The 23843-nt window shown below is 44.8% G+C and overlaps 1 protein-coding gene across 3 annotated transcripts in view; it reads left to right on the forward strand.

Annotated features, from left to right (window-relative positions):
• The window catches only part of hook2 (hook microtubule-tethering protein 2), a 48080-nt gene that overhangs the window by 15924 nt on the left and 8313 nt on the right, over window positions 1-23843 (forward strand). Inside the window, exons 2-12 of one of the 3 annotated variants that reach the window (XM_069524902.1) lie at window positions 6453-6505; window positions 6949-7168; window positions 13935-14069; window positions 18544-18821; window positions 20160-20242; window positions 20659-20731; window positions 20875-20925; window positions 21181-21313; window positions 21590-21657; window positions 21805-21870; window positions 22679-22759. In XM_069524902.1, coding sequence (XP_069381003.1) covers window positions 18777-18821; window positions 20160-20242; window positions 20659-20731; window positions 20875-20925; window positions 21181-21313; window positions 21590-21657; window positions 21805-21870; window positions 22679-22759 — 600 coding nt within the window. In that variant the 5' untranslated portion in view covers window positions 6453-6505; window positions 6949-7168; window positions 13935-14069; window positions 18544-18776. Of the gene's footprint in view, window positions 1-6002; window positions 6506-6948; window positions 7169-13934; window positions 14070-18543; window positions 18822-20159; window positions 20243-20658; window positions 20732-20874; window positions 20926-21180; window positions 21314-21589; window positions 21658-21804; window positions 21871-22678; window positions 22760-23843 lie in introns of those variants that run through there. The other 2 variants (XM_069524903.1, XM_020107842.2) reach the window with 2 other exon arrangements.

The raw sequence follows: 23843 nt of genomic DNA on the forward strand, positions 1-23843 counted from the left end.
TGGCCATCTTTGAAAAAACGACTCATCACTGAAACGCAATGAATCCTGGGATAGGTTGGGCCAGAAGAGGATCCACACAGCGGTGCCTTTCTTTTCTTGGGGATTGAAGGACGCATTTGAAGGAGCCTTCGAAATGGGACGGTGTCGAGACACAGCTACTGAGACAAACACCTTAATATTTTCAACTAGAGTCAATCGACGAATCAGGAAGAGAAAATTAAGACTTGGAGACAGACGGGAGACATGGAGACAGGCGGTCAGGGTCACGCTCAGACCCCAATGAAAGAAAGGTTGAAAGGAAGGATGCAGACCCACAATGGCTCGTCTCCCAGAGAGCCAGAGTAACGGAGGAATAGGAAGAAGGCCATGAAGAGAAAAGGAAAGGAAGGAGCCAGGGGTTCAGACACTGGAATACTTTACACAGTTTCCAGTGAAGTAGCTTTTATTTTTCCACCAGTTCTGAAACGTCTTAAACTACCTCCGATAAAAACAAAAAACAGGACAAAGGTCACAGATTTATTTTTCTGACAAAGGGCCGTTGAGTCAGATGTGATTGTTTAGTGTTGTCCGCAGATGATACCGGAGGGTTTTACAGGAATGTCAAGAATGTGTGTTTTTAATCTATTGCTGTTTGTTTGTGCATTTCTGTGCGTGTGTGTGTGCGCGCTTGTGTTTTGTGTGTGCATCATGGGGGAAAACGTGTGTGGGTGTACTCTAAGCCCTAGGAATAGCATTTGTGTCGTAAATGCTCTGTTTAAAACAATCAATATCCACTCTGGTTTATACACAATAAAAGAGCATGAGGATTGTGTGTGTGTGTGTCTGTGTGAGGGTGTGTGTGTGTGTGAGGGTGAGTCTGCGTGAGCGTGTGTGTGGGCTGCGGGGCCACCCTCTGATCGTCTCCTTGGCAGCCGCTGTGCTGAAGTGCTCTCTGGGTGCTGAAGAGGCCTCCCAGAATGAGAAGAAACACACACACACACACACACACACACACACACACACACACACACACACACGCACACACACACACACACACACACACACTCACACAGACACACACACTCCAAACTCTTTATCAGAGCTGACAGCCCCTTTTTCTTTCTTGTCCACACTCGGGTTGATGCAGAATAGCCTGGATGCATCTCTGCAACTCTGCACCATGTTATGATGCTCACACAGACACACACACACACACACACACACACAGACACACACACACGCAGTACATGTACATGTACGTACACATGAACCCAGTCCAGCTCCCTCCCTCCCCACTTCACCTCCCCTTGCGTTTGATGTGGTCTTCGGAGAACCATGTTTAAAGAAATTCTTCTGCAGCTTTGAAGTCGCTCCGTGTGTCCCACTCTCGTTCGGCTGCGTTTCTTCTTTTTATCTTCTGACGGAGTGCGAGTTGGGAGGGAAACAGGCTGGTGTGGAACAAGATCCTCGCCCCGTATACACACTTACTTACCATGCGTTGTACCTGTGAACTTGAGAACTTCACAGAAAAGAAGCTATTGTTTTTTTCTTTTTCTGTACGATACGGGTATACCCCCCCCGACCGCTTGCCAAAACACTGCGGTCGCTCTTGGCGAACAGCTCCTCTTTAAACAAATGCCCCAGGAGCAAAGTTTTGATGTTGTTCCAGGCCTTTATCAAACACAGTGTGAAGCAGCACTCAGCTACGTCTGGTATTCTTAGACAAATATGCCAAGTGTCATTATGGCCCCTCGCTCTACAAAGACACAATTACTTCAAAGCGTTCGGCTGCAGCTAAAGACTCTCAGCTCCGCTCGCTTACACCTACAAGTCCCGCACAGGTGGAGGCAACAACACGAAATGGAAAAATTTCTCTTTGAGTGTGTGAGAACCAACGATCTGCTGAGGCTGGCGTTTCGAGAGATGAGGTTTTGCTTTGATCGGTTTATGAGAAAGTTAATCGTCGTGTGATGCAGCTGCAATAACTCCAAAGTAAATTTCAAGTTGTGCATCGATGTATTCTGTCTCAGCGAGGCGTACAAGTGTAGAGATTCAAAGTGTGACAGAAACGTGAGACGTGCAGTGTTAATGCATCACGCTCCATTATAAAAGTCGGTATGGTTTAATGCTCGGCGCTGCTCTGAAACACAGCGGCTGCAGTAATTACAGAAACGTGTTCTCACAGGGACTCTGGGGTCTAATTTGCAGCTGACGTGCATTGACCTGCCTCACCCCGACGAGCTGGTTCGTCCCACAGGTCGATGCATCGATGTTTTTCAGAGCACACACGTCGCAAATTATTTATTATGCTGGTCATCTGCAACCGGACAATCTTTGTACATCGATACTATAATTGAGTTTTGTTTACAGCACACTGGAAAACAGGAGGAAGATGTTATTATTTTAACTGTCGGGTTCAGCGATTTCCAACCTTGTTGACTTATTTCTAACAAATTGCGTGATTTCTCCAAACCGTCGGGACACAGTGTGCTCGAAAAATATAGCCCTAACTCCTGAGAGGGAACAGTAAAGGAAAGACACGTGCATCTTACTGAATCGGGAATCGTGCATGGATGTTGGCCCCTCTGCTTAGATTGTGAAAACCCAAGATGGGGCTCGGCATGCAGTCGAGCAGCTGCGGGGTCGTACAGTTCGTACCTTAAACAACATGAGGAGGTTACCGCTCCCTCCTGAACACGTTGATTACTCCTCAGGTTGGAGGAGTTTTAACGGAGGCCTGAGCGCCGCTCCTGCCGCTGCTCTTCTGAGAAACGTTTGGCGACTGCGATATCGCCGAGGTCAGGCGGTTGAGCCCCCCCCGTTGTCCACGGCGGAACTGCTTCCTTGTCGTTAACGAGCCGACCGCCGCCAATCACCCTCCCTTCACCCTTGCTCCATGGCAACACCGGCAGACAAACAGGAAGCAGCTGTTGCCAGGGAAACAGCCAGAAGGGCTTCAGCTCCACAGTGTGGCAGAGAGCCCGAGTGAGGTAAGAGAGGAGAGAGAAATGTGGAGGGAGAAGGATGGCTGAGGTGGTGGAATCTAATTAGACTGTGACAGAATGAAAAGAGATATTTCCAGCTCGCCTTGACAGAGTGAGAAAATGTGCATGCATGTGTTTGTGGAGGCCTCCTCTCATTTGCGCAGATACTGTACCTGCGTCCGAGCCTGGGAATAGGCTGACTGACGCACAGAATGACAGACAAGCTTTGGAGTCCTGGCAACCCTCGCTGTTTCCTCCTCCTCCTCCTCCTCCTCCTCCTCCTCTCTCTTTCTCCTCCTCACACCCCCACACCTCCCTCTCATCTCTCATCCCTCCGCCACCTCTCCTCCACGTCTGTCTTCTCCCTCGGCATAAAGTGATTGCATATGGATCGCCGCATAATCCGATTCTGCCTCCGCGGGCCTCTCGTCTCCTGCACATTGTGAGTTTGGATCACTTATCCCCACAAATTAACAGGACGGAGAGAGGAACCATCGCATTAGCATTCACTGTGCCACTGCAGAGGCTCACCGTGGGGATTAGCTTCACGGAGGCCGACGCGGCTCTCACCTGCGAAAATGGTGTTAGGAAGCGGAAAGTCTGGTTTTTGGATCAACATTAAAGAACTCACGCGGGTCCTCTGGGTCTTTACTCAGCGCTGACATACAACGCAAACCTCTCCGAGCTAATTGTAAGGCCACCTGACTTTGATCTTGAGATGAGAAAACAAACAGGAATCTATCAAGCTTCTCATGTTTGAGCACATGCACACACACAGACACACACAGACACACACACAGAGACACACACACGGGTGTGGGAGAACATACAATAGATGTGTGGAATCAGATACCTGAGACTGGAATGCTGAACACAATGCATCATTTTTCTTCTGATCTCATTCCTGCGTGTCATGTATCATTTTCTTGCAGCCGTATTAAACTTCATCGTCGCACAAAAGTCTAACATGTTGTGATTATTTTTCTCTCAGGTCAAGTGCATTTGTTTTCTTGCCTTTGGGAGTCGAGCACAGTGAGAGAGAGAGAGAGAGAGAGAGAGAGAGGGAGCGTGCGCAACTCCTGGATTTTTCCCTTGTCTTGGCAAAAAGCCTTTTTCCTGTCTTTGTATTTTTCCGTCTCTCGCTCGCATGGCAGCCGACCATACTCTCATTTTCACTCTCCGCGCGCTCCAGAGCTTTCACAATGAATTTACGAGAAAGGCCCCCGAGAGCGGCAGCTCCTGTGGCAGGATGCCGAGTCCGATACACTCTCACTGTGCCTTCAGCAAAGGCAGACGCGGTGGCCTCCGAGGCGCGGGCAGCTTTGTGTGAATAGATTTAAATGATGCGCACGGACAAACTACACGAAACAACTCACAGTACAGTGCAGCCAAATGTAAAAACCGTCGCAGACTGTGGCTTTGACAGAACAAAGGCTACATCCACAGCACTTTGTTTAAAACTCTGCTACGGACACACCTGACTGGACTTTGGATGGGTTGAACCAAGAAAACAGCCGGCGTCAGTGCAACACAACATGGATGATCAATAACAAGCAGTTAAATTCTGTGTTTTACATTCATGCGTGTGCAGGAGACGAGCTGTTATTCCATCTCCGACAATTCTGCAACTAAAAACCAACAACGAAATGCTTCCTGTTTACATCGGCACACTCATGCACAATGTGAGCGGTCACGTGAGGTGAGAAGTTTTTGCCGGATCCAAACAAACACAGACAAAAAACACAAACTCCTTGGTGACACCTGCATTTATCATAAAGAAAAAGTTTGGCCTGATGGTGGCGCTAGAGGAAAGGTCAGGGGGTCACCACGCTATTCATGCAATTCATCTCTGTGTCTCTGTGTCTCTTTGTCGTTGTTTCTCTGTGTCTCTGTGTCATTGTCTCTGTGTCTCCGTGTTGTCGTCTCTCTGTGTCTCTGTGTCATTGTCTCTGTGTCTCTGTGTCGTTGTCTCTCTGTGTCTCTGTGTCGTTGTCTCTCTATGTCGTTGTCTCTCTGTGTCTCTGTGTCTCTGTGTCGTTGTCTCTCTGTGTCGTTGTCTCTTGTGTCGTTGTCTCTCTCTGTCTCTCTGTGTCTCTGTCTCTCTGTGTCTCTGTGTCGTTGTCTCTCTATGTCGTTGTGTCGTTGTTTCTCTGTGTCGTTGTCTCTCTGTGTCTCTTTGTCGTTGTCTCTCTGTGTCTCTTTGTCGTTGTTTCTCTGTGTCTCTTTGTCGTTGTTTCTCTGTGTCTCTTTGTCGTTGTGTCTCTGTGTCGTTGTCTCTCTGTGTCTCTGTGTTGTTGTGTCTCTGTGTCGTTGTCTCTCTGTGTTGTTGTCTCTTTGTCTCTCTGTCTCTCTGTGTCTCTGTGTCGTTGTCTCTCTGTGTCTCTGTGTTGTTGTGTCTCTGCGTTGTTGTGTCTCTGTGGTGAGCTCCCACGGCAGCCTTATGATTAACTGGAATTATTTGTCCATTTCGAGACGCTGCCGGACCTGACACATGCAGCACACCAGGAGTTTTCACAAGTGGAGTCATCGGCTTTGAGTTGTGTGTGCGTCAATGAACGCTGTTGCTCAATCATCTCACAAACCACAAACCAGGCAGGCGGTGACCTCAGCTGCATTCAGGTTTGTGCAAATCACCAGAGGAGGAGACGTGAAAGAAACAAGGTGCAAAGTTCAAAAGAACACAAAATGTTTTCATCGAGAAACAGAGATGATAAGAAGAGTAACTTCCCAAAGTGAGTCACGAGGCTGCAACTGGCTGTTTTTCTTTCCATTGGAAAAAGGTGGTGTGTTAAACGTCCCTGTTAGCTCAGAGTGAATTGACCCATTTACTGTGTAACATTCTCCAGTTTTTCTTCTAGATTAAGGGTTTCGCTGAATGTGGAATTCATTCAAATCTGTGTAAACGTTCATCCTTCCTCGTTGTGACGCAGCTTGATTTTAAGAAAGTCTGGGATGACCTATAAATGATGACGAACGGCTCCTTCATCTCATTTATTCATCAAATCTCCTCGACACGCAACCATCAGGGACCTGAAAGTTATTTTAGGCTAAATTGTGAAACAGAGTGTTCTAATAATAATCCTATAAGGAACTGATAGCGTTCTGTTTTAAGTTCACCCTCGACACCAGATGGGTCACGGGTTTCTCTCCCACCGCCACCAACTCCTCACAGGAGTCACTGGAGTGAGGAGCGTCTTTTACGTTCAGCTGCAGAGAAACTTATTTTAAACGCATCTCAACTTATTAAAACTTAATCTGAACTTATCTAGACGTATTCAAATGTTTCTCCAGAGCGACAGACACAATATAAATGATGTTTGAATCAGAGGAGCTTACAGGACAGTTCTTCTTAGTCAACATAGTTTCTTCATGCCAGGTGAAACCCCCTTCTCCTTCTCCTTCTCCTTCTCCTTCTCTTTATCTGTGTGTGTGTCTTCTCTGTTCCCCCTTGTTGACCCGGAGGACCACACGGCTGTCGGACCACCTCAGTGATGGAATCAGACCACCAGAGATGTTCAAGTACAACATGAAAAAAAAAAGAGGTAAGCACTTGATGGAACTGAGAACCAGAGAGTGGTGAATGACAATATATGAGACCAAGATACAGGGACAGTACCCAACGTTTCATGCTGTACCCATTAACGTGTGTGTGTGTGTGTGAGTGTGTGTGTGAGTGTGAGTGTGTGTGTGTGTGTGAGAGTGTGCGTGTGTGTGAGAGTGTGCGTGTGTGTGTGAGTGTGCGTGCCAAGAGAGGACAGATATAAACACTCAGATAAGACGTTATCTCTCCTCGCCGGTGATGAGCCGCGGAAGTTGTAACAAGGAAAACTGATCTTTTTGGAAATCACTTTTTTCACATCTCCCCTTAATGTGAAATCCCGAGGCTCGGCATTAACGACCTACACATGCACAGATATGAAATTAATTATGTCACTCATGTGTCGTACCCCCTCCTCTCTCTTTCTTCCTCTCCTGAATCATCCAGGCTGCAGCTGCCAGTGTCTAATGGCTTCCAGATCCATCTCGTCCTCCCTCCATCCCTCTTCCCCTTCTCTCTCTCTCTCTCTCTCTCTCTCTCTCTCTCTCTGTTTTTCTGCAGCATTTCAGATGAGCGGGCCAAAGTGGAAGTGGAAATCCGCTCAGCTTTAGCCAGTGAGTCAGCCAGCAGAGCGCCCATTTGAAAGAAAAACCGCAAAGCAGGAGAAGTAATGGATTTTGTTTTTCATAAATCACCGTAAAGGTTGTTGGGGGGGGGGGGAATTTTCTTTTTCTTTTTTTTTAAAATGTATTCCAGAGGAAGGACTTTGATGAGTGTAGTAGTTAAAAATGTGCGTTTATGCACAAGGGAACACATTCAGAGAAATACTGCTGGAGTTATTTACCTTTACTGGAAACTGAAAGAAGCCTGTGTATAACGGCTGTGTAACTGAATTCTTTCTTTTAACTTAATACAGGCTGTGTGTGTCTGTGTGTGTGTGTGTGTGTGTCTGTGGGTGTGTGTGTGTGTGTGGGTGTGTAGACACGTATAGAGAGACGTTTATTTGAAGCCTTTTCCACTGAATTTTTCACTTTCAACACTGACAAAACTGGTGTTTTTTTAGATTATATTTGTGTGTAAAGGGGATTTTTGTGACTGATTAATGTAACGTTGAAGCACGCTCTGTTCACTGGATGGAGATGGGAGGGTGAACCACAGGATTCATTCAAGCTGTTGTCATCTATTAAATCAACCGGTTTTATGAACAGATGTTTTGTGCAAACGAATGATTTGTTCACCTGTACTTTCTCTGATTTAGAATTTTCTAAAAGAGAATTTACGAAGTGGCCCGGCTCTGTCACAGGAGTCAGGAGACACTAATCTGCACAAACGCATTCGCATCTGGTTTTTGAACTGATGGATCCTATATTTCATTAGTTTCAAACAATCATAAATGAATCTGTGAATTACTCATCGGAATCATCTTCTGTTTAACTCTGCGGTTCAACCTGTGAGATAACACGATGAAAAACAATAATGAGAGCAGGGAGAACGATTAAAAGCAAACGAGAGCAATAAAAATATCAAAACAGAGTTGAGGTATAGGAGTTAAAATAAGATTAACTAAAGGTGGCTGATGTACGAGACCTTGAGGATAACGTGCGAACACGAGGTCTGCTGTGTGTTAACGACTGAGGATGGCACGTGTGCTAATGAGGCCACATGTTTAGACTGTACTGATTATAACCGTGCACAGACGCAACACAAACACGCCAACCAGCTCCTGCCGTTGAAGGTGTCAGACGCTTCTCTCCAAGGGCGAACGCGGCCTTATATCAGATCTCTGACATTTTAATGGCAACAACTGTCTTTGTGAAACTGGCTGGTTTCTACGACTGTTTTGATTACTCACTCTGAGTCAGCAGCAGCAGCAGCGGCAGCAGCTTCGAGGCCTCATGTGCCACATACCGCGACAGCCGCCCCGGCACAAAGAGCTCAGTGAGACTGAGGCCTATCAATCAAGTGAGGTCACCGCGGTCCAGCTGAGAGGAGAGTGGGCCGGCCTTCTTTTTGTTGTGCGCTGTTGTGTTGTTGCGGCCGGTGACATCATCCTTTGTGAACTCTGTCATTAAAGCGTGATAAATATCCACGGTGGAGAGAGAGGAGCTCGGCCCCCGGAGCTAAACGGCCCCTGATAGAGGGCTGAGGGTGTTATTGTGCGGTGAGCAGGGGCGGCGGGGGTGCTGGGGAGAGTCCCATGTTGATGATCAGTTAGTGGAACAGAGCACTTCAAGGACGAATGAGTGGTCACACAAAAGAGCTGACATAAAAATAGGAGAAGAAAGTGGAGCAATAAAAATCTGCGGTTCACTCACTATGAGAATTTAAGCACTTTCCATTATGGGGTGTGTTTAAAATGCTGTAAAAGCTCCCATATTGAAGCCCCGTCATCAGTTTACAAGCATTCGTCAGCAGGTTGTTGTCACACGAGACGAAGTTGGCGAGTTACAAACTTTTCAGCACATTAGCAGACGTACACTGACTCATCTCTAACCCTCTGTGTTCGACCTGATTGCTGGAAACTGTTTAGCACCCTCACACATGCACACTCACAAGAACAAACCAGAGCGACAAAAGCGAGGGTTCGATCCTGCAGCGGTTCAAGTTGTTTTTCATTCCTCCTGCTACCAGTCGTAACTTGTTATCTCCTCGGAGCGGGCAGCTGCGAGCGAGACACTTGTCAAAGCTCCAGAGGGTCAGTTGAAAGAGTGACGGGGCAATCTGCCATGGAGGTGTTCCAGCTCCACGTTGAGATGCCAAAGGGGGGAGTGCCGGTAGAAAAGAAAAAGTGATGACTCATTAGACTTCCCAAAATCCCCCTTCCTCCCCCTTCCTGCTTTACGGGAAAGGGAATGCTGTTTCTCTCTCTCACACTCTCTCTCTCTCTCTCTCTCTCTCTCTTTCTCTCAGACGTTCATCTTCTTGACAGGCTGCCGGGTCGGGGCCTGGGTTAATGTTTGTCTGTGGGATTGTTTCATCCCTCTTCTGCGGTGGCCAATCCGCCGAACACGTCTAATTGTGTGCGGCGAACGTTTGAAAGTTTGTTGGTGGCGGTGCTGGGGGGGGGGGCGGGGGGGAGGATGTGAATAGACGGAGCGGTGGTTTGTGAGACAGATAAGCTTTTGTTCTGCGTCGTTACCAGGACCCTTTTCATGCCAGTGATTTACGCTGCTGGGGTCGGGATTTACCAGCTGCCAAATTAATTCACTGCTCGGAGAGGGATTAGAGGACCACTTAAAAAGAGATTCGAATCAACCGCACTGTTTAAACCATTTAAAGGATTTCATCAGCTGTTATTGTGTTGGGCCTGTGCGCTCTGTAGCTCTGGGGTCACGAACTGCTGACGCCGTTTTACTTTGAAAACTCCAGGGGCTGCGTTTTTTTTAAGTCTGGACGGAGACGTTAGAAAACGATGACGCAACCTCTTGCTGACTCGGTTTTTTTTTTGGGTCCCCCTCTCTCGGTTCGAATTCTCGTCTGCTTTTGCCCTCCCCTGTTGCAGCGGCTCGGAGGTTGTTGTGGTTGTTACTTGTAGTGAAGGGGATTTTAAAAACAGTAACAGACAGGAAGTGGAGGGGGAGGAGAAGGCCTCATGAGACACATGAGTCTGTAATAGCAGATTTATACCAATCAAAATGACGTCTCATGTCTCGCAGGAGCCGACGCAGTGTTTGTTATTGATGTGTCTATATTCATTTCACCTAAACCCTTCAAATTGTTGTTTATTTTATGGATATTTATCTATTTATCGATCTATATTGAATACTTCACAAGGATACTTTACTATATTTGTAACCGGAAAGTCACAATACACATTAATAATGTATTAAACATCTATGTTCTTCTTTCTAAATGCACATAAATACTCTGGTCGGTTCTGCTCTTAAAGCAAAGCAAATCAATACTTGACTTCTACTCTACAGTAAATGTCGGTGACTCACTGGTCAAACAGTCAAAACAGATTTTTCTTCTGAATATTTCATCACTAAAGAGTAGACAGTAAACTGCAGTAGTAGTACTCCACAGATAGCAGTTACTGCGTGGGGGAGTGAGAGCATCTGGCTCTCTGCGGTGAGGCGGGGCGGCTGCAGGAGTTGAGCCGGGAGGAATCGTTGCACGCTGACCTGCAGAGTTGAAAGGTCATCGCCTCAACAAGGCTCTAATCCTGCATGACACCTCACTCTTTCAAAGTCAACCTTTACTCACTCCCCTGTAATTATCTCGCAAACCGCAGGTGCTATCGCTTGGTTCTTGTCGGTGGATCTCTTTGTCGGAGTGTGTGACAACTTCAGACCTCTCGCCGTGTGTTTACCTTGCGATAGCCATCGCGTCTTCAAAGAGCTCCGAGCGTCCCACTCGGCTTCTCACTCAGCGGGGTGGGATCCGAGATCAGAGACGTGACAAGTTCGGAGTAAAGTTTACACCGGGGATGATGGATGCTTGAGAAATGAGACAACATGTGGGGTCAGCAGCTTTCACTGGTTCAGGTCGTCAGAGTGTGTCAGTCGGCCGAGCGGCTCCTCCATCACCGCTCTGCCTGAGCTGAGGGGACAGTTAGTTCACCTGAGTTCGAATCTATGACTATAGATGTTGTCTGGATGGATCAGTCTCAGCGGGAACAGTCCGCACCGGCTTTGTGCTGACGCTGCAGGAGGTTTAGCAACAAGTGTGCAAACAAAACATTACATGTCTGTGCAGGGGTTAGGGTTGTAATCGTCAGATCAATGAAAACATCTGCGAGGTGTGTAGGTTGACGTTTGTGTTACGCTGGAGTCCTGTTTTTCAGATTTTCTTCTTCTATCCCATGAGGCTGTAAATGGAGCGGGAGACAATTACAACCTCAGTAATAACGTATATATTTGGATAAACACCTCTCTGGGAAAAGTATTGTTGTTTATTATATTGTAAATATTGTATGATATTATAATACTGAATGTTTTAGCTGTTGTAGTAATGTTTTGTAGATTTTAAGTGTCACTGAGTTTTCAGCACATAAACATTTACATAGTCCAACACCACATCGGAAATAAGAAATCAAGAAAACTAGAATGGAACTCTGGATCCGTCAACACCGAACAGTGATGTCATATAATATGTTTGATTTAATCAAGATTCCATCGAGATCCATGAATTATTCCAGGGAAATTGATGAAAGTGATAAAAGAGTTCCTGGATCTCTGTCAAAAGATTTCTCTCCTTGTCACATCCTTCTGTTGCATCACATTCCATGGAATGTTTTTTCTGCAGTTTTCGTTTTTTTACGCTGCTGACGAACAAACAGGGATGAAAACAAAACTTAGCTTAGCGGAGGTAAAAACATGTAAGTTGAGAGATAGTGAGGAAACCTAGGAGATTTATATGTTGTGTTCAAATACAGAAGGAAGTTCATACATGATAATGCTGATCTTCTGGAACAAATGCGAATGCTCCATTTTATTTATCTGCAGGAAAATGCTTTATATTACATGATAAAATATGCAGAAGCTTTTATTCTCATTTGACTTTGGCTCTAATTGGAATAACGACCCTTTTGGTGTCGTTCTCTGTGTGCAGGTGTGTGCGGCTAAAGCAAACTGCAGTTCAATTTAATATTCTCTGCAGGATGATTTATGCAGACGCTGTCACAGTGTGTGTGTTTGTGAGGAGAAGTGTTTGCCCTGTGCGTGCTGGCCTAATTTGTTGCTCTGCTTGCCCAACTGCATGATGTGAATGAGGAAGGACAGAGAGAGGGTGGGGGGGCGGAGATAAGCCCCTTCCCTTCACAGCACTGATGAGGTTAACAGTGGAATTACAGTCAGGCCAGATGCAGGCGCGTTGATTGCTGTGGACAGGTCCAGTAAACAGTGGCTGCGTGCTGCTGAGTCAGGTGGAGTGTCACAGTGGGTGAAGGGCCGCAGCTTCACTCAGGCCACACTTGTTGACTACCCGCTCTCTGCTCTGGACGCCCAGCTCTGTAATTTAGGTTGTTAGGGAAGGGCATCAATTAAGCCGGGCTGGCTGCAGAACACTGAGAGGAGGTTTGAGGATCGTCAGGGTGTGTTTGCTGAGAGTGTGCACACACACACACAGAGAGAGAGGAACAGGGAAGTTGTGCAAGGTCCAAGGTGTGGTTGATGTTTTTTGGCTCGCGTTGAGAACTCGCTGGAATCTCACTCCCCACAAACTGTCTAGAATGGTGTTTTTTTTTTTTGTTTCAAGATCAGGGACAAACAAGGCTGCGTCTCTTAAAAACGGACATCGGTGGTGTTCAAGTTCAATTCCTGGCATTTAGGAAGATCCCCGCTGGATTTGTCTGATAGAGAATGATGAAGCATCAAATTTAAGTCTCACAAAAAAAAAAAAAACTGGATTTCGTTTTTTAAGCATTTTCTTTTCAGGGCCTTTATAGAGAACAATCGCAGCAGGGAACCAGCAGGGAGCTAAGAGAACAGGCACAACAGTCCCCAAATGAAACCACATTGAATTTCAATTTTTATTTGGATCCACACCAAGTGCAACATCCCAGCATCACAACACTCTCTGAATATCCGTCCCTCATTTTAGAATATAGGCTCAGGACTAGATGGTGAATATCACTTCAATACCCACAAGGGATATTCACCATCTAGTCCTATGACTTTTTTAGTTTTACTCTTGTTGGGGGTTAAGACCTGAGGATGTCGCACCTTGTTAGGATCTATGAGACAAATGGGTGATTTGTGAAAATGGGCCATACAAATAAAATGTGATTTAGTTTTTGTGTAATCCTGCACAAACCACATGAAACAACACTCAGATCTCTAGTTGCCACCAGCTCAGCAATACCTTTTTGTGCAGGGCTGACATTGATTACTTGTGTAACTGGGATAACAGGCCCGGTTCTGTTAACCCCACCCCCCCCACCCCCTGCCAGTGTAAATCCAGCTGCCACCAGCATGACCAGGCCACAGAGTCCGGTTCCACCAGCAGCACTCGAGCAGGACACACTATTTCTGTTCAGGGTGTGTGGCGAGCATCTGAAAAGGCAAACAGGGTGGAGGAGAGCTGAGGTGGAGCGCAGTGCACACTCCTCCATTGTTACAGTTCACCGTGGGTGTGTGAGGTGTGTTTGCCATAGTCTGTGAACATGTGCTGGGAGGAGCAGGCTTAAGCTCTGGGCATCCAGCCTGTTATTAGTACTGCACGGTATAATTACTGCACTCATAACCACTAAATACAACAATATTCAGATTACTTTCAACCGCACGTCCATAGGTGATATTTGCAAACATCACGTACTTGCACCTGATGACAGTTTTATGTTTTTCTGCCCTTTTTGCCGTGTGACAATGGTCAGGATCATTTGTGTCATGTGTATAAAGTGAGTTACTGGTAATTGTCCTTAATTGTTTCTTTTGTTGGTTTTGATACATAAAACAAATCATTAGGCCTATTTATTTTTGTGTATCCTCCAGGCTGCTGGTCATATTGTGTGGCGGCACAGTGCTCGTCTCTTCTCAAACAGGTCGCCCCCTCCTGCAAACCCTCGTGTCTCTGAGCCCAGTCATCTCTGTGCAAGAAGCTGCATCCTCCAGAGCTGCAGTGTCTCAGTGAGTACGCTTCAATATCTCTATTTTTACATGCACAAGTGTTACATGTCAAATCAAATATCAACAAAAAGGAGAATTGGAGCAAACCCTTCTGCCACTGCTTGGTTTTTCAAGCATGCATCTGTCTGTCCGTGTTGAATGTGTATCATGTGTCCTAGGCGTGTTGTTGCATGAGCTGAACTTTATTGTGGACTCGGGGACAGTGGAGCCGGGTCTCACGTTGCAGACTGGTGCACCTGATACACTCAGGCGGGATTGGCCTTAATCACAGGAACACATGGAGGGACTCTCCCCTGAGAAGAGGCACTTGTTACCAGTCCATTGTGACTCACCCACGCTGGCCATGTGCTGCCTGAGTGTGTGAGAGAGAGAGAGAGAGAGAGAGAGAGATAGGGTGAGGCATCCGAAAGGGAGACAGGCAGAAGCATGGGTAAAAACTTGAGTGCAAATTTGTGCAGTGAGAGTAGAAGCAAGCAGAGCACACCTGGTAACGTGACAATGATGGAGGATGTCTGCTCATCGCAGCTGATCCTCCTCCTCCTCCTCCTCCTCCTCCTCCTACTCCTCCTCCTACTCCTCCGCAGCCTCTGGTTTGATGTTACAACGGGTCACTTCAAGAACAGAGTGGGGTTTGACTCCCACTGCTGTTCATGAGTCATGTTGAGATCCAGATCAATAAGTATAAGGGTCGTTCGGTGCCATGTTGCGTAACATGCGTACGTTCTTTAAGTGGCACAGACACAACAACCACTGAGTCACCGGAGCGGAGCTGAACTAACCGGCTGAATATTCTCTCGTGTTGGAGAAATGTGTTCAACACATGCTCACACGGTTCGGCTGGATTTTGAAGGCGGACACATTTCTCTGTGGGTCAACAACTCGTCTGTAAGACTGGACTGTGAACTTCTTGGACTGGACCAGAAGAGCTTTAAATAAATACAGACCTTATATATTATTATATTCACGTTTCAGATTGACAACTGCCTGCCAGGTTCCAGAGGGTTTTTTATTATTACCTCCCAAAGATATGAACCTGTGGTTTGAGACAGCTGATAAGAGAGACAGGGCCATAAATCTCTCCTCCCACCCTCCCTCTCTCTGGTTTACATGTCTTAACAGCATGTACCTGTGAGGGTGACCTCATGTCTAGAATGGAGCTTTCTGATCAGACTCCTGGGTGTTTTTCACCTCCAGCCCCACGCCCTCTCTTTTATTCCTCGCCCGTCCACCTCTGCTCCGCGGTTTTGTTGTTTTCCTTTCCCTCCAACACCTGGGAAAGCTGAAAGGGGGAAACAAACCGCTGCCAGCATTCCGGCACATTCCTGCTGGAAATGCCTGGGCACATCACTGGCATTCTTTCATTTAAAGCCGCAACGTTTTTTTTTTTTGTCTCCCACGACTACTGCATTGTTTTAAAAACACAAGTATGTGAGGACCTTCTGGAGAAAATGGGTTCTCGTTATTTGTTTGTGATTTTCTCTGTGTTTGTGGTTGAGATATGAAGCCATAAACAGACATGAAGTCCTTGTGCAGATACTCAAAAACCCTTCCAGATATTTTAAATATTTTAAACAACTATTTTGGCTTCATACCATTAAAAATGTGTGAATCATAACTGCCCTCTTCCAGTTTGGGTTGTTTCGCTTCGTTTCTGTGTTTCTCTGCGTGTACCACACAAACATTGAATCACAATTGGCTTCCAAACCAGTTGTGATGTCACAAAATCATGTTCAAACTAACCCACAAGATTTATGGTGATCAGAGGAACTTTTCACCTTCTGCTGATGAACGTGAAAAATGGTCGGGTAGCGTCAAAAACTGTGAAACATTTTGTCAGAAGGTCGAACATCCAAGTGAAGCAGCAAGAAGCAAATCGCATTTTTGAGCTGAGTTATTTATATTTATATATATAATCTTATTTTATACCAATCAGAAGAATCTCACACAACTATGCGACCTTGTTGTGTGTGGAATGCAGATAGTTTGCTCTATGCACTTAAAGAATTATTAAAAACAAGGAACTATCCCCGCTATTTTTTCCAAACAAGAAAACCACAACTTCTAAAAAAAAAAAAAAAAGAAGCAATAATTACTCAATCTTAGCTTCTGGCCCTCCCACCTCCACCCTTCCATTTCCCCCCAGAGAGAAGCGTTGTGCGTCAGTGTGGGGTTGGAAAAGAGGAGAAGTAAAGCCTTTTGACTTTCAGGAAGGAAACACATCTGGGGAATAAGGAAAGAGAGAACGGGTGAAAAGAGGAATTAGATTGGAGGAAGAGGAGCTGGCCAAAAATAGTCAGCCTCCGCTCTAGCCTTGCCAGAGCCCCTTCACCACACCTCCTGCCGCCCAAGCATTAGTCAGCCCTGACCCATCCCTCGGTGGGTGACTAAGTCCTCCACCGAGACCCCATGTCATGAACCTCACTTCCTCCCAGGTGTCTTCATCTAGTCTGGGGTTACACAACTTGAAATCCCCGAGTTCTCCTGAAGTGAAGATATACAAGAACTGCCCTTTTACACTGGAGGGAGTGTGGGACTGGAGCTACAGATCACTGCTGGGTTTAAGAGGCCGAGACAGAAAACATTTCAGTGGAATGATAGTAAATGTAAAATCCAAGTTTAATCAGCCCAGAGATAACCAGTATCAGCATGAGTGAAGTATAATTTATTATAGTGCAACAGCCAGTCGGAGGAATGAGCAAACATTCCTCCTACGAGAAAACCATGTAGAAAAACAGGAACTCCAGCCACATGAATATGGTGAAGCCTGCTGTACAGCAATGTTGTAACCGGACTGGTTTCTGATGGGAAGGACCGGAATCATAGTAAATAATTTATCTTATGCAGCACAGTGGACTTACACAGTCACTGGCGGGGCTTGCCAGAGCAAACAGGAAGCAGTGGGCAGTGTTTCTTTCTAATTGGTGGCAATAATTTGAATTGTGCCTTCGACAGGGAACGCAGGGAGGTGTCATGTGGACAGGGAGATATGCAGATTACCAAGAAAAGGGAGTACGTGTGCGACAGCATGTTGACGGTACGAGACAGGCTTCTGACAGGAAGCTGTTAAATCACAAACCAGTGCGAATGGGTCGGTTTAACCGCATGTGGAGGCCTACTGATAACACCTCACACTGTGTAGGGGTCCTTATTGGAAAAACAGTCAAACCGTGGAACATACACATTCAAAAAAGTTGTGATGTATTAAATAGAATAAAAGAAAATACTAATTTTATCCCGGAAAGCCAATGATTCATTTATTATTCCCTCGGTTTTATAAAATCTGCTCAGAGAACATGTCTGTACAAGAAACACCTGTGACACAGTGTGTAGTTTGAACTGCCAGTTGTTCATCAGCCTGTTATCTATAAAGCTATTTGTCAACTAGAGCCATCCAGTGGTGCATTAGGGAACTCTGTGTATATATATGCAGCAAAACAATGAGGCCTTCAAAAGAGACGTGAGCCACAGTTCATCACTGAGATTCTTCTTCTTTAAACAAACATTGCAGAGCATCATGAAATTCTTCTTCCTCCAACAAACCTGGTGAAAATTGCTTGTACCAGATTGTCCTGGTGTAAAATTATCCAAATACACAAACAAACTGGTAAACAAAGCGATTTATCAAAAGGTCCATCGCAGTCTTCTCCTGGGATGTTTGGATTTTTGTGCGTTACATGTGAGCAAACACTTTGAAATCCAAACATTCTACTCGACAGCTGGCGTCCGCGGTCATGTCCACAGGAGCATCTCTGTGTGATTCACTGGGAAAAGAGGTGGACCTCAGGGCGAGGAAACACGGACATGTTTCCACTCCTCCTCGATCTGGAGTCCACACGGTTCTCGACAGTAAGATAAAAAAGGTCGTGTCAACATTCGGATATTTTGGACAGATCACTTTGCTGTTTCGAGGCCAGATGTCGTAGAAACATGAGATAACTTGGTGTGAGAGGTCATCATTAGAAAAGTTCTGACTAATTACATCATTCCTCATTAGTTTGTAAATAACACTTTACTTTTTTATTTACATGTTCCAAATAAATAAGACAATTAAATGAAAATAGTTGTTGCCCTTATATTCTGAAATATTATGATGGTCATTATTATTAGTAGTATTGTAAGCATTAGTGTTATTATTGTTGTTGCCATTATCATTATAAATATTATGAGTTGTTATTATCATTATTATTATAAATATTAAGATTGTTGGTATTATCATTATTATTATAAATATTTAGATTGTTGTGTTGTAAGTATTATTGTTATTATTGTTGTTGCTGTTGTTGTTATTATCATTATAAATATTATGATACTTGTTGTTATCATTATTAATGGTAATATTATAAGTATTATTATTATTATTATAAGTATTATTATTATATATTGTTGTTGTTATCATTATTAATGGTAATATTATAAGTATTATTATTATTATTATTATTATTATATATTGTTGTTGTTTATTCTTTGTTTCCAGACACGCTGACCCGAAACCTGATCCGTCTCCATGGAGACGCTCTGAGTACGGGTGCCCGCTGGGATATGACCAGGCGGTGAAACGCGAAGCGGGCCTCGGCAGCAGGAGCCCGTAGATAATGACTGACGTGGAAAAGTGTGAGAGCCGAAGTTCAGGGGAGCGAAGAGACTCGAGCTGAAAACCTCCCCCCCCCCCCCCCCACGCGTGTGTCTCCGGCTGAGCTCAACCCCACGATGAGTCTGGACAAAGCGCAGCTCTGTGACTCGCTGCTAACCTGGGTGAGTTTGTTAGCAGGGGGAGCTAACAGGTGACAGCAGGTGGCTAACCAGCTAACCGGCTAACTAGGCAACAACAATGGCGTCTCCGTCTCCTGTGAGTCGAAGCCTCTCAACACTTCGACTCGTTGTCGGTCTTGTCAGCCGACCTGAGCGCAGGGGGCCTCGGTGTGTTCCCGAGCTAACCGTCGCTAGCCACTGGAGCCACAGCTTAGCTTCGCCCTCGCAGCCCTGGAAGTTTGCCCTCTGTGGGGTTATAGCCTGTGGTCGGAGCAGGCTGCGGGCTCAGCGCAGCCGAACAAACCCAAACAAGCTTAGCGGCAGCTCCGGGTCTTAGGCTGTAATGTCAGGGTGTCCGGCACAGTCACTGCTCGGGCTCAGGGGAAAGCCACTTGTTTGGCTCTTCTCCTCCTCACACAGGCAAGTGGAGGATTAACCGAGGCTGCACCGGAGTCAGTCCACGTGAGGTCAAAACTCTCAAGAGTTCAGGGAAATGTTTTTTCATGTGGAACTGAAATTCAGTGTCTCAGATGCTAATTGATGGAGATGTGGACTGAGTTTTAACTTTAACACGTCCTTTTAATATGAGTCCAGGGAACTGTCCTCGTGTTGTTTTTACTCTCTGTCCCACCTCTGTGTTAATGAGTCAATTATCAAACTGTCCCCAGTGTAAAAATAACAGCATCACGACTTGAAAAACAAAGTGGTGAGATTCATTAAAAATTGGCTTTTGATGCCATGAAAAGAAACTCCAGGAAGGTTTGAGTTGTTTCTGACATCTAATTATTAACCTCTTAATGATGTGAGATCTTCTTTAATACAGGTCGTGGAGAAATGGTTCTTTTATAGTTTTGAAGCTTCAGGTGAATAACTTTATCTCAGCGACAACTAAAAAACTCAAACTCAAACTCTCTGACAAATCTAAAATGTGTATATATTGCAATTCAGCTTTGACTGTTATAATCACTCATATCACTCTGTTATTTTTATTTTGGACATGACATACAGCTTAATCAAAGTGAGTCCCTGCAAAAAGTTCAAACTCGGTAAGCCCATATCCCCTTTAATTAGAAACTGAGGCTGTCACAGATATTAATTATAGTTTTCTTGCTGATTTGGTAACTTGAGAAACACATGGAATCTAAATTTCATGTGTCTTGGATCACAAACACGAAAGAAAGGGGCTAATAAAGTTTGAGGTTTTTTTGAGGGGGACTCTGTGAATGTGTATCGTCATTTCTCCCTTAATATAGTTCATTTGGTTTATTTTAATAGTTTACTGAAATGTATATGTTTGACAGAGGTCGCTTATTTAATCATTTTTACTATCCTCACTCTCAGTTGCAGACGTTTCAGGTGCCATCGTGCAGCAGCAAGTATGACCTGGCAAGCGGAGTGGCCATTGCACATGTGCTGAACAGAATGTAAGCACAAATGTATTTATAGTTGATTTGTGTGGTATTTTTTAATTTATGTGCACTGTGAACTCCTAATAGAAATTCAGTCTGGACCTTCTCCTGGTGATTTGCTTATCTGTGTGATGTGATTTGCACTAATTTGCTTTGTGAATTGCACCAAACCATTATCTGTGCAAATGTTAAATCACGTCACGTACTGAATGCTTAGGTGCAAATTTTACTTTTGTAGCATGTGGTGGATGATTTGTGTTTCCATCTGCCTCCTGAGCGTTATCCCCCCACGTGTGACTTATGACTTTTAATGAACTGTTGTATTCAAATGTCATCGCACTGAGTAGAACAGAAGCACACAGCCTCATCGCCCTGATGTCCACAAATGTGTTGTCCTTGTCACTGGAGTTCTCTTGTGCTCTCATTAACAGAGACCCCTCTTGGTTTAATGAGGCATGGCTCGGCAGGATCAAGGAGGAGAGCGGGGCCAACTGGCGCCTCAAGGTAATTTGTGAAACAACAGGATATGACATCGTACCTTAAAGCAACCAAGAGTAAACAATATGTCCAGGGTTGGTTTTTGTTTTTTTTACTTTGCCCTGATGAAAATGAAAATCTCAGTTATAAATCTTGTTTTGTTCTTTCAGGTCAGCAACTTGAAAAAGATTCTCAAGAGCATGCTGGAGTATTATCACGATGTAAGAAGATTGTATTTTCTCTACTTTTGTTTCTGAAGCCGTTTTCAGACGTGAACTCTGGAGGCTGGCCCGGAGAAACTCCAGAGAAAGTCTGGAGCCTCTCACTCGGACCTGCGTTTACACACACAGCCGAGTCAAGTCCATGTCTGGAAGCTGCTTTAGTCTCTTGTATTTTTCTTTGCTAGATTCTCTCTCCTCTTTTTCCCCCCTCATCTCCAGACTCACTTCTGTCTCATCTTCTCTCTCCATGAACAGGTTCTTGGTCATCAGGTGTCAGATGAACACTTGCCAGATGTTAACCTCATAGGAGAGATGGGTGATGTCACTGAGCTGGGCAAGTTGGTGCAGCTTGTGCTGGGCTGTGCCGTCAGCTGTGAGAAAAAACAAGGTGAGCTGTCGGCTGTAGAAGAAAAATAAGAACCAAGCAGCAGCAGAAGAAAGACACCGGATTAAGTCAAAGACGACTCACATGATTCTTTTTTTAATGTCAGTCACAAGATTTTAAACTGATCACATGTTGTTTTCCCGACACCATTTTCCAGATAATAATTCAAAGGCTTCTTCTGTTTAACACTTATAGATCGGTTATTCGAAGATTATTTGTGCTATCATCTGCAGTTGGCTGCACATTCACTGCTCTGGTTTTGTCTTCTCCTGAACACAGAGCAAATTCAGCAAATAATGACGCTGGAGGAATCAGTCCAGCACGTTGTGATGACAGCGATTCAAGAAGTGAGTTCCTGGAAAAACATTAAGCAAGAAAAGAAAAAATACTTTCCGTTCCAAACAAAGACGCTTTTGGGAGAATGCTCTTGTGTCTTTCTCATAATTCAATTGATCTCAATGACTTTCTTATGGCTGTTTGTTTTGTTTTTTTAGCTCTTATCGAAGGAACCCTCCTCTGAACCAGGAAGCCCAGAGACCTACGGAGACTTTGACTACCAGGTGAAACCAGCAGCACGTCGAGTCACCCTCCTCTCACCAGGGGCAGGTTTCAGAAAGCAGGTTCAACTTTAACGGGAATTCTGGTGCAACCTGGTCCCAATGTTTTTAAACGTGGTTTTGTAATTGAATGGTACTTCATGAACACGACGCTATGTTATGGGGCAGCTGCGACAGTCCATGAAATGTCCTTAACGTAATGATGAGTATGACTTGAATGTCCCATCAGTGCGACCAGTCACACCATGAGAACCGATTCTTCCGAGGTCCGAGTCTCGTGTGTCTGAAGCTTCACTCGGATGATTTAAATTATCAGTATATATCAGTATTCAGTAGCTGACTGACGACCTGACAGATGAATGTTAGAGTTCACCGTCTCTGTCCTCACATTAAAGACTGATGGATTATAAAAGACTTAATGCAGGGTTTGAGAGACGAGCTAATGTCCAATGGAGTTTAAATCTAAAGACGTCTGCAGATAGATGTGCTCTGAAATGAGTGTGAATAAGAGAATTACATGTCGTGTCAGATGACTTCTTGAGGCTCAGCAAGAGGAGACAGGGTTTGTTTGAGGAAGTACCCTCCAGGAAGCAAGTTATACATTCACACTTTAAATTACCACAGTAACTGACTCTGTTTCTCGAGCAGAAACCCAGAGCTTTCCTCATCTCAGACTCACAGACTTAACAAGATCTGCTTTCTGGAATACAACCCTGGATCTGTTATATATATATTTTTTGCATTTATCATGTTTATTCCAGCCCACTGACTAGTATGAGATCTCCTCTGTCGCTGTGTTGTGTGTTTGCAGTCCAGGAAGTATTATTTCCTGAGTGAGGAGGCAGACGAGAAGGAGGATCTGAGCCAACGCTGTCAGCACCTGCAACATCAGGTTGGTTATTGACTTATTTTGCTAATTATTTCCTTAAAATTAAATAAAATAGCCCTGGTTGATTTGGTGGTCACTCAAGTAACAGCTAGTGTTCAACATCTAACTGCTCACCATGAATGCTGCTGCTGCTGCTGCTTGTTCCGCTTTTGCAAATATGTGTTTCTTGAAGAAGAAGAATTGTCAGTGCAAACCACGTGTGACAAGCATCGCATGTTTCACCGGCTGAGCGCTGTTAATGTGAAACTGTAGGAAGCGTTTGGTGCGTGTCAGAGGCAACTTAACGCAGCTGTGATGTGACTGAAGCAGAGTGAACAGTCAATTAGATTTCAATTAGATAAAGTTGCACAGTTTCACTTGATCCAGAGGATGTCGCACGTTGTTACGACCGAAAAAGGCAAATTGTGAATCGGAAATATGGGCTGTACAAAATGAAATTTGACCGATTTGAGCAGTTTGTGGATATATAAATGCATTTCAGTTCAGCAAAGGACTCTTCTGATAATAATGAATCATTCATTCAAATGATAAGAACAAATAATCAAATCTAATTGCATTGAGTGGATAATGGTGAAGAACTGCTGAGCATAACTTGCACCAAGAATGGGTTTGATTCCATGAAGTTATTACTATTTATAGTTTTTTTTTTTTTTTACTTTTAAGATTGTCTAACAGAGCCGTCAGTTGTTGTGTTAAAATCTGCTCCGGCTCTTATTGATCAGCCTCAGACTTTGTGTTCCCATTCCTTGTTTTTGCACCTCGGACTGAGGAGGGTTTAATTTAGGTTTTTTTTTTTTTTTTTAAAGAAACACTTCAGTCAATAGTTGCATAACATCAAGATAGAACTGACACATTGCCTCGGGATGGAGCTGTAGCCAACAATAATTTGTGCTGCTCTCGGCCCACCTGTTTGTTTACTTACTTAGCCCACGCATTAGGGATTAGTCATTTGTGTTGTTTTGAAAGCTATTTACTGGTCCTGTGCTAAAGCGTGCAATCTGTGCTTAAAGTTCAGTGAAGGGTTTTGCTGTGTTCAAACTGGAACGATGTCCAGCAGGTAAGGAAAAGTTCCCCTTTTTAAAACTGA

The sequence above is a fragment of the Paralichthys olivaceus genome, chromosome 5, assembly GCF_024713975.1.
Source record: "Paralichthys olivaceus isolate ysfri-2021 chromosome 5, ASM2471397v2, whole genome shotgun sequence".
NCBI lineage: Eukaryota > Metazoa > Chordata > Actinopteri > Pleuronectiformes > Paralichthyidae > Paralichthys > Paralichthys olivaceus.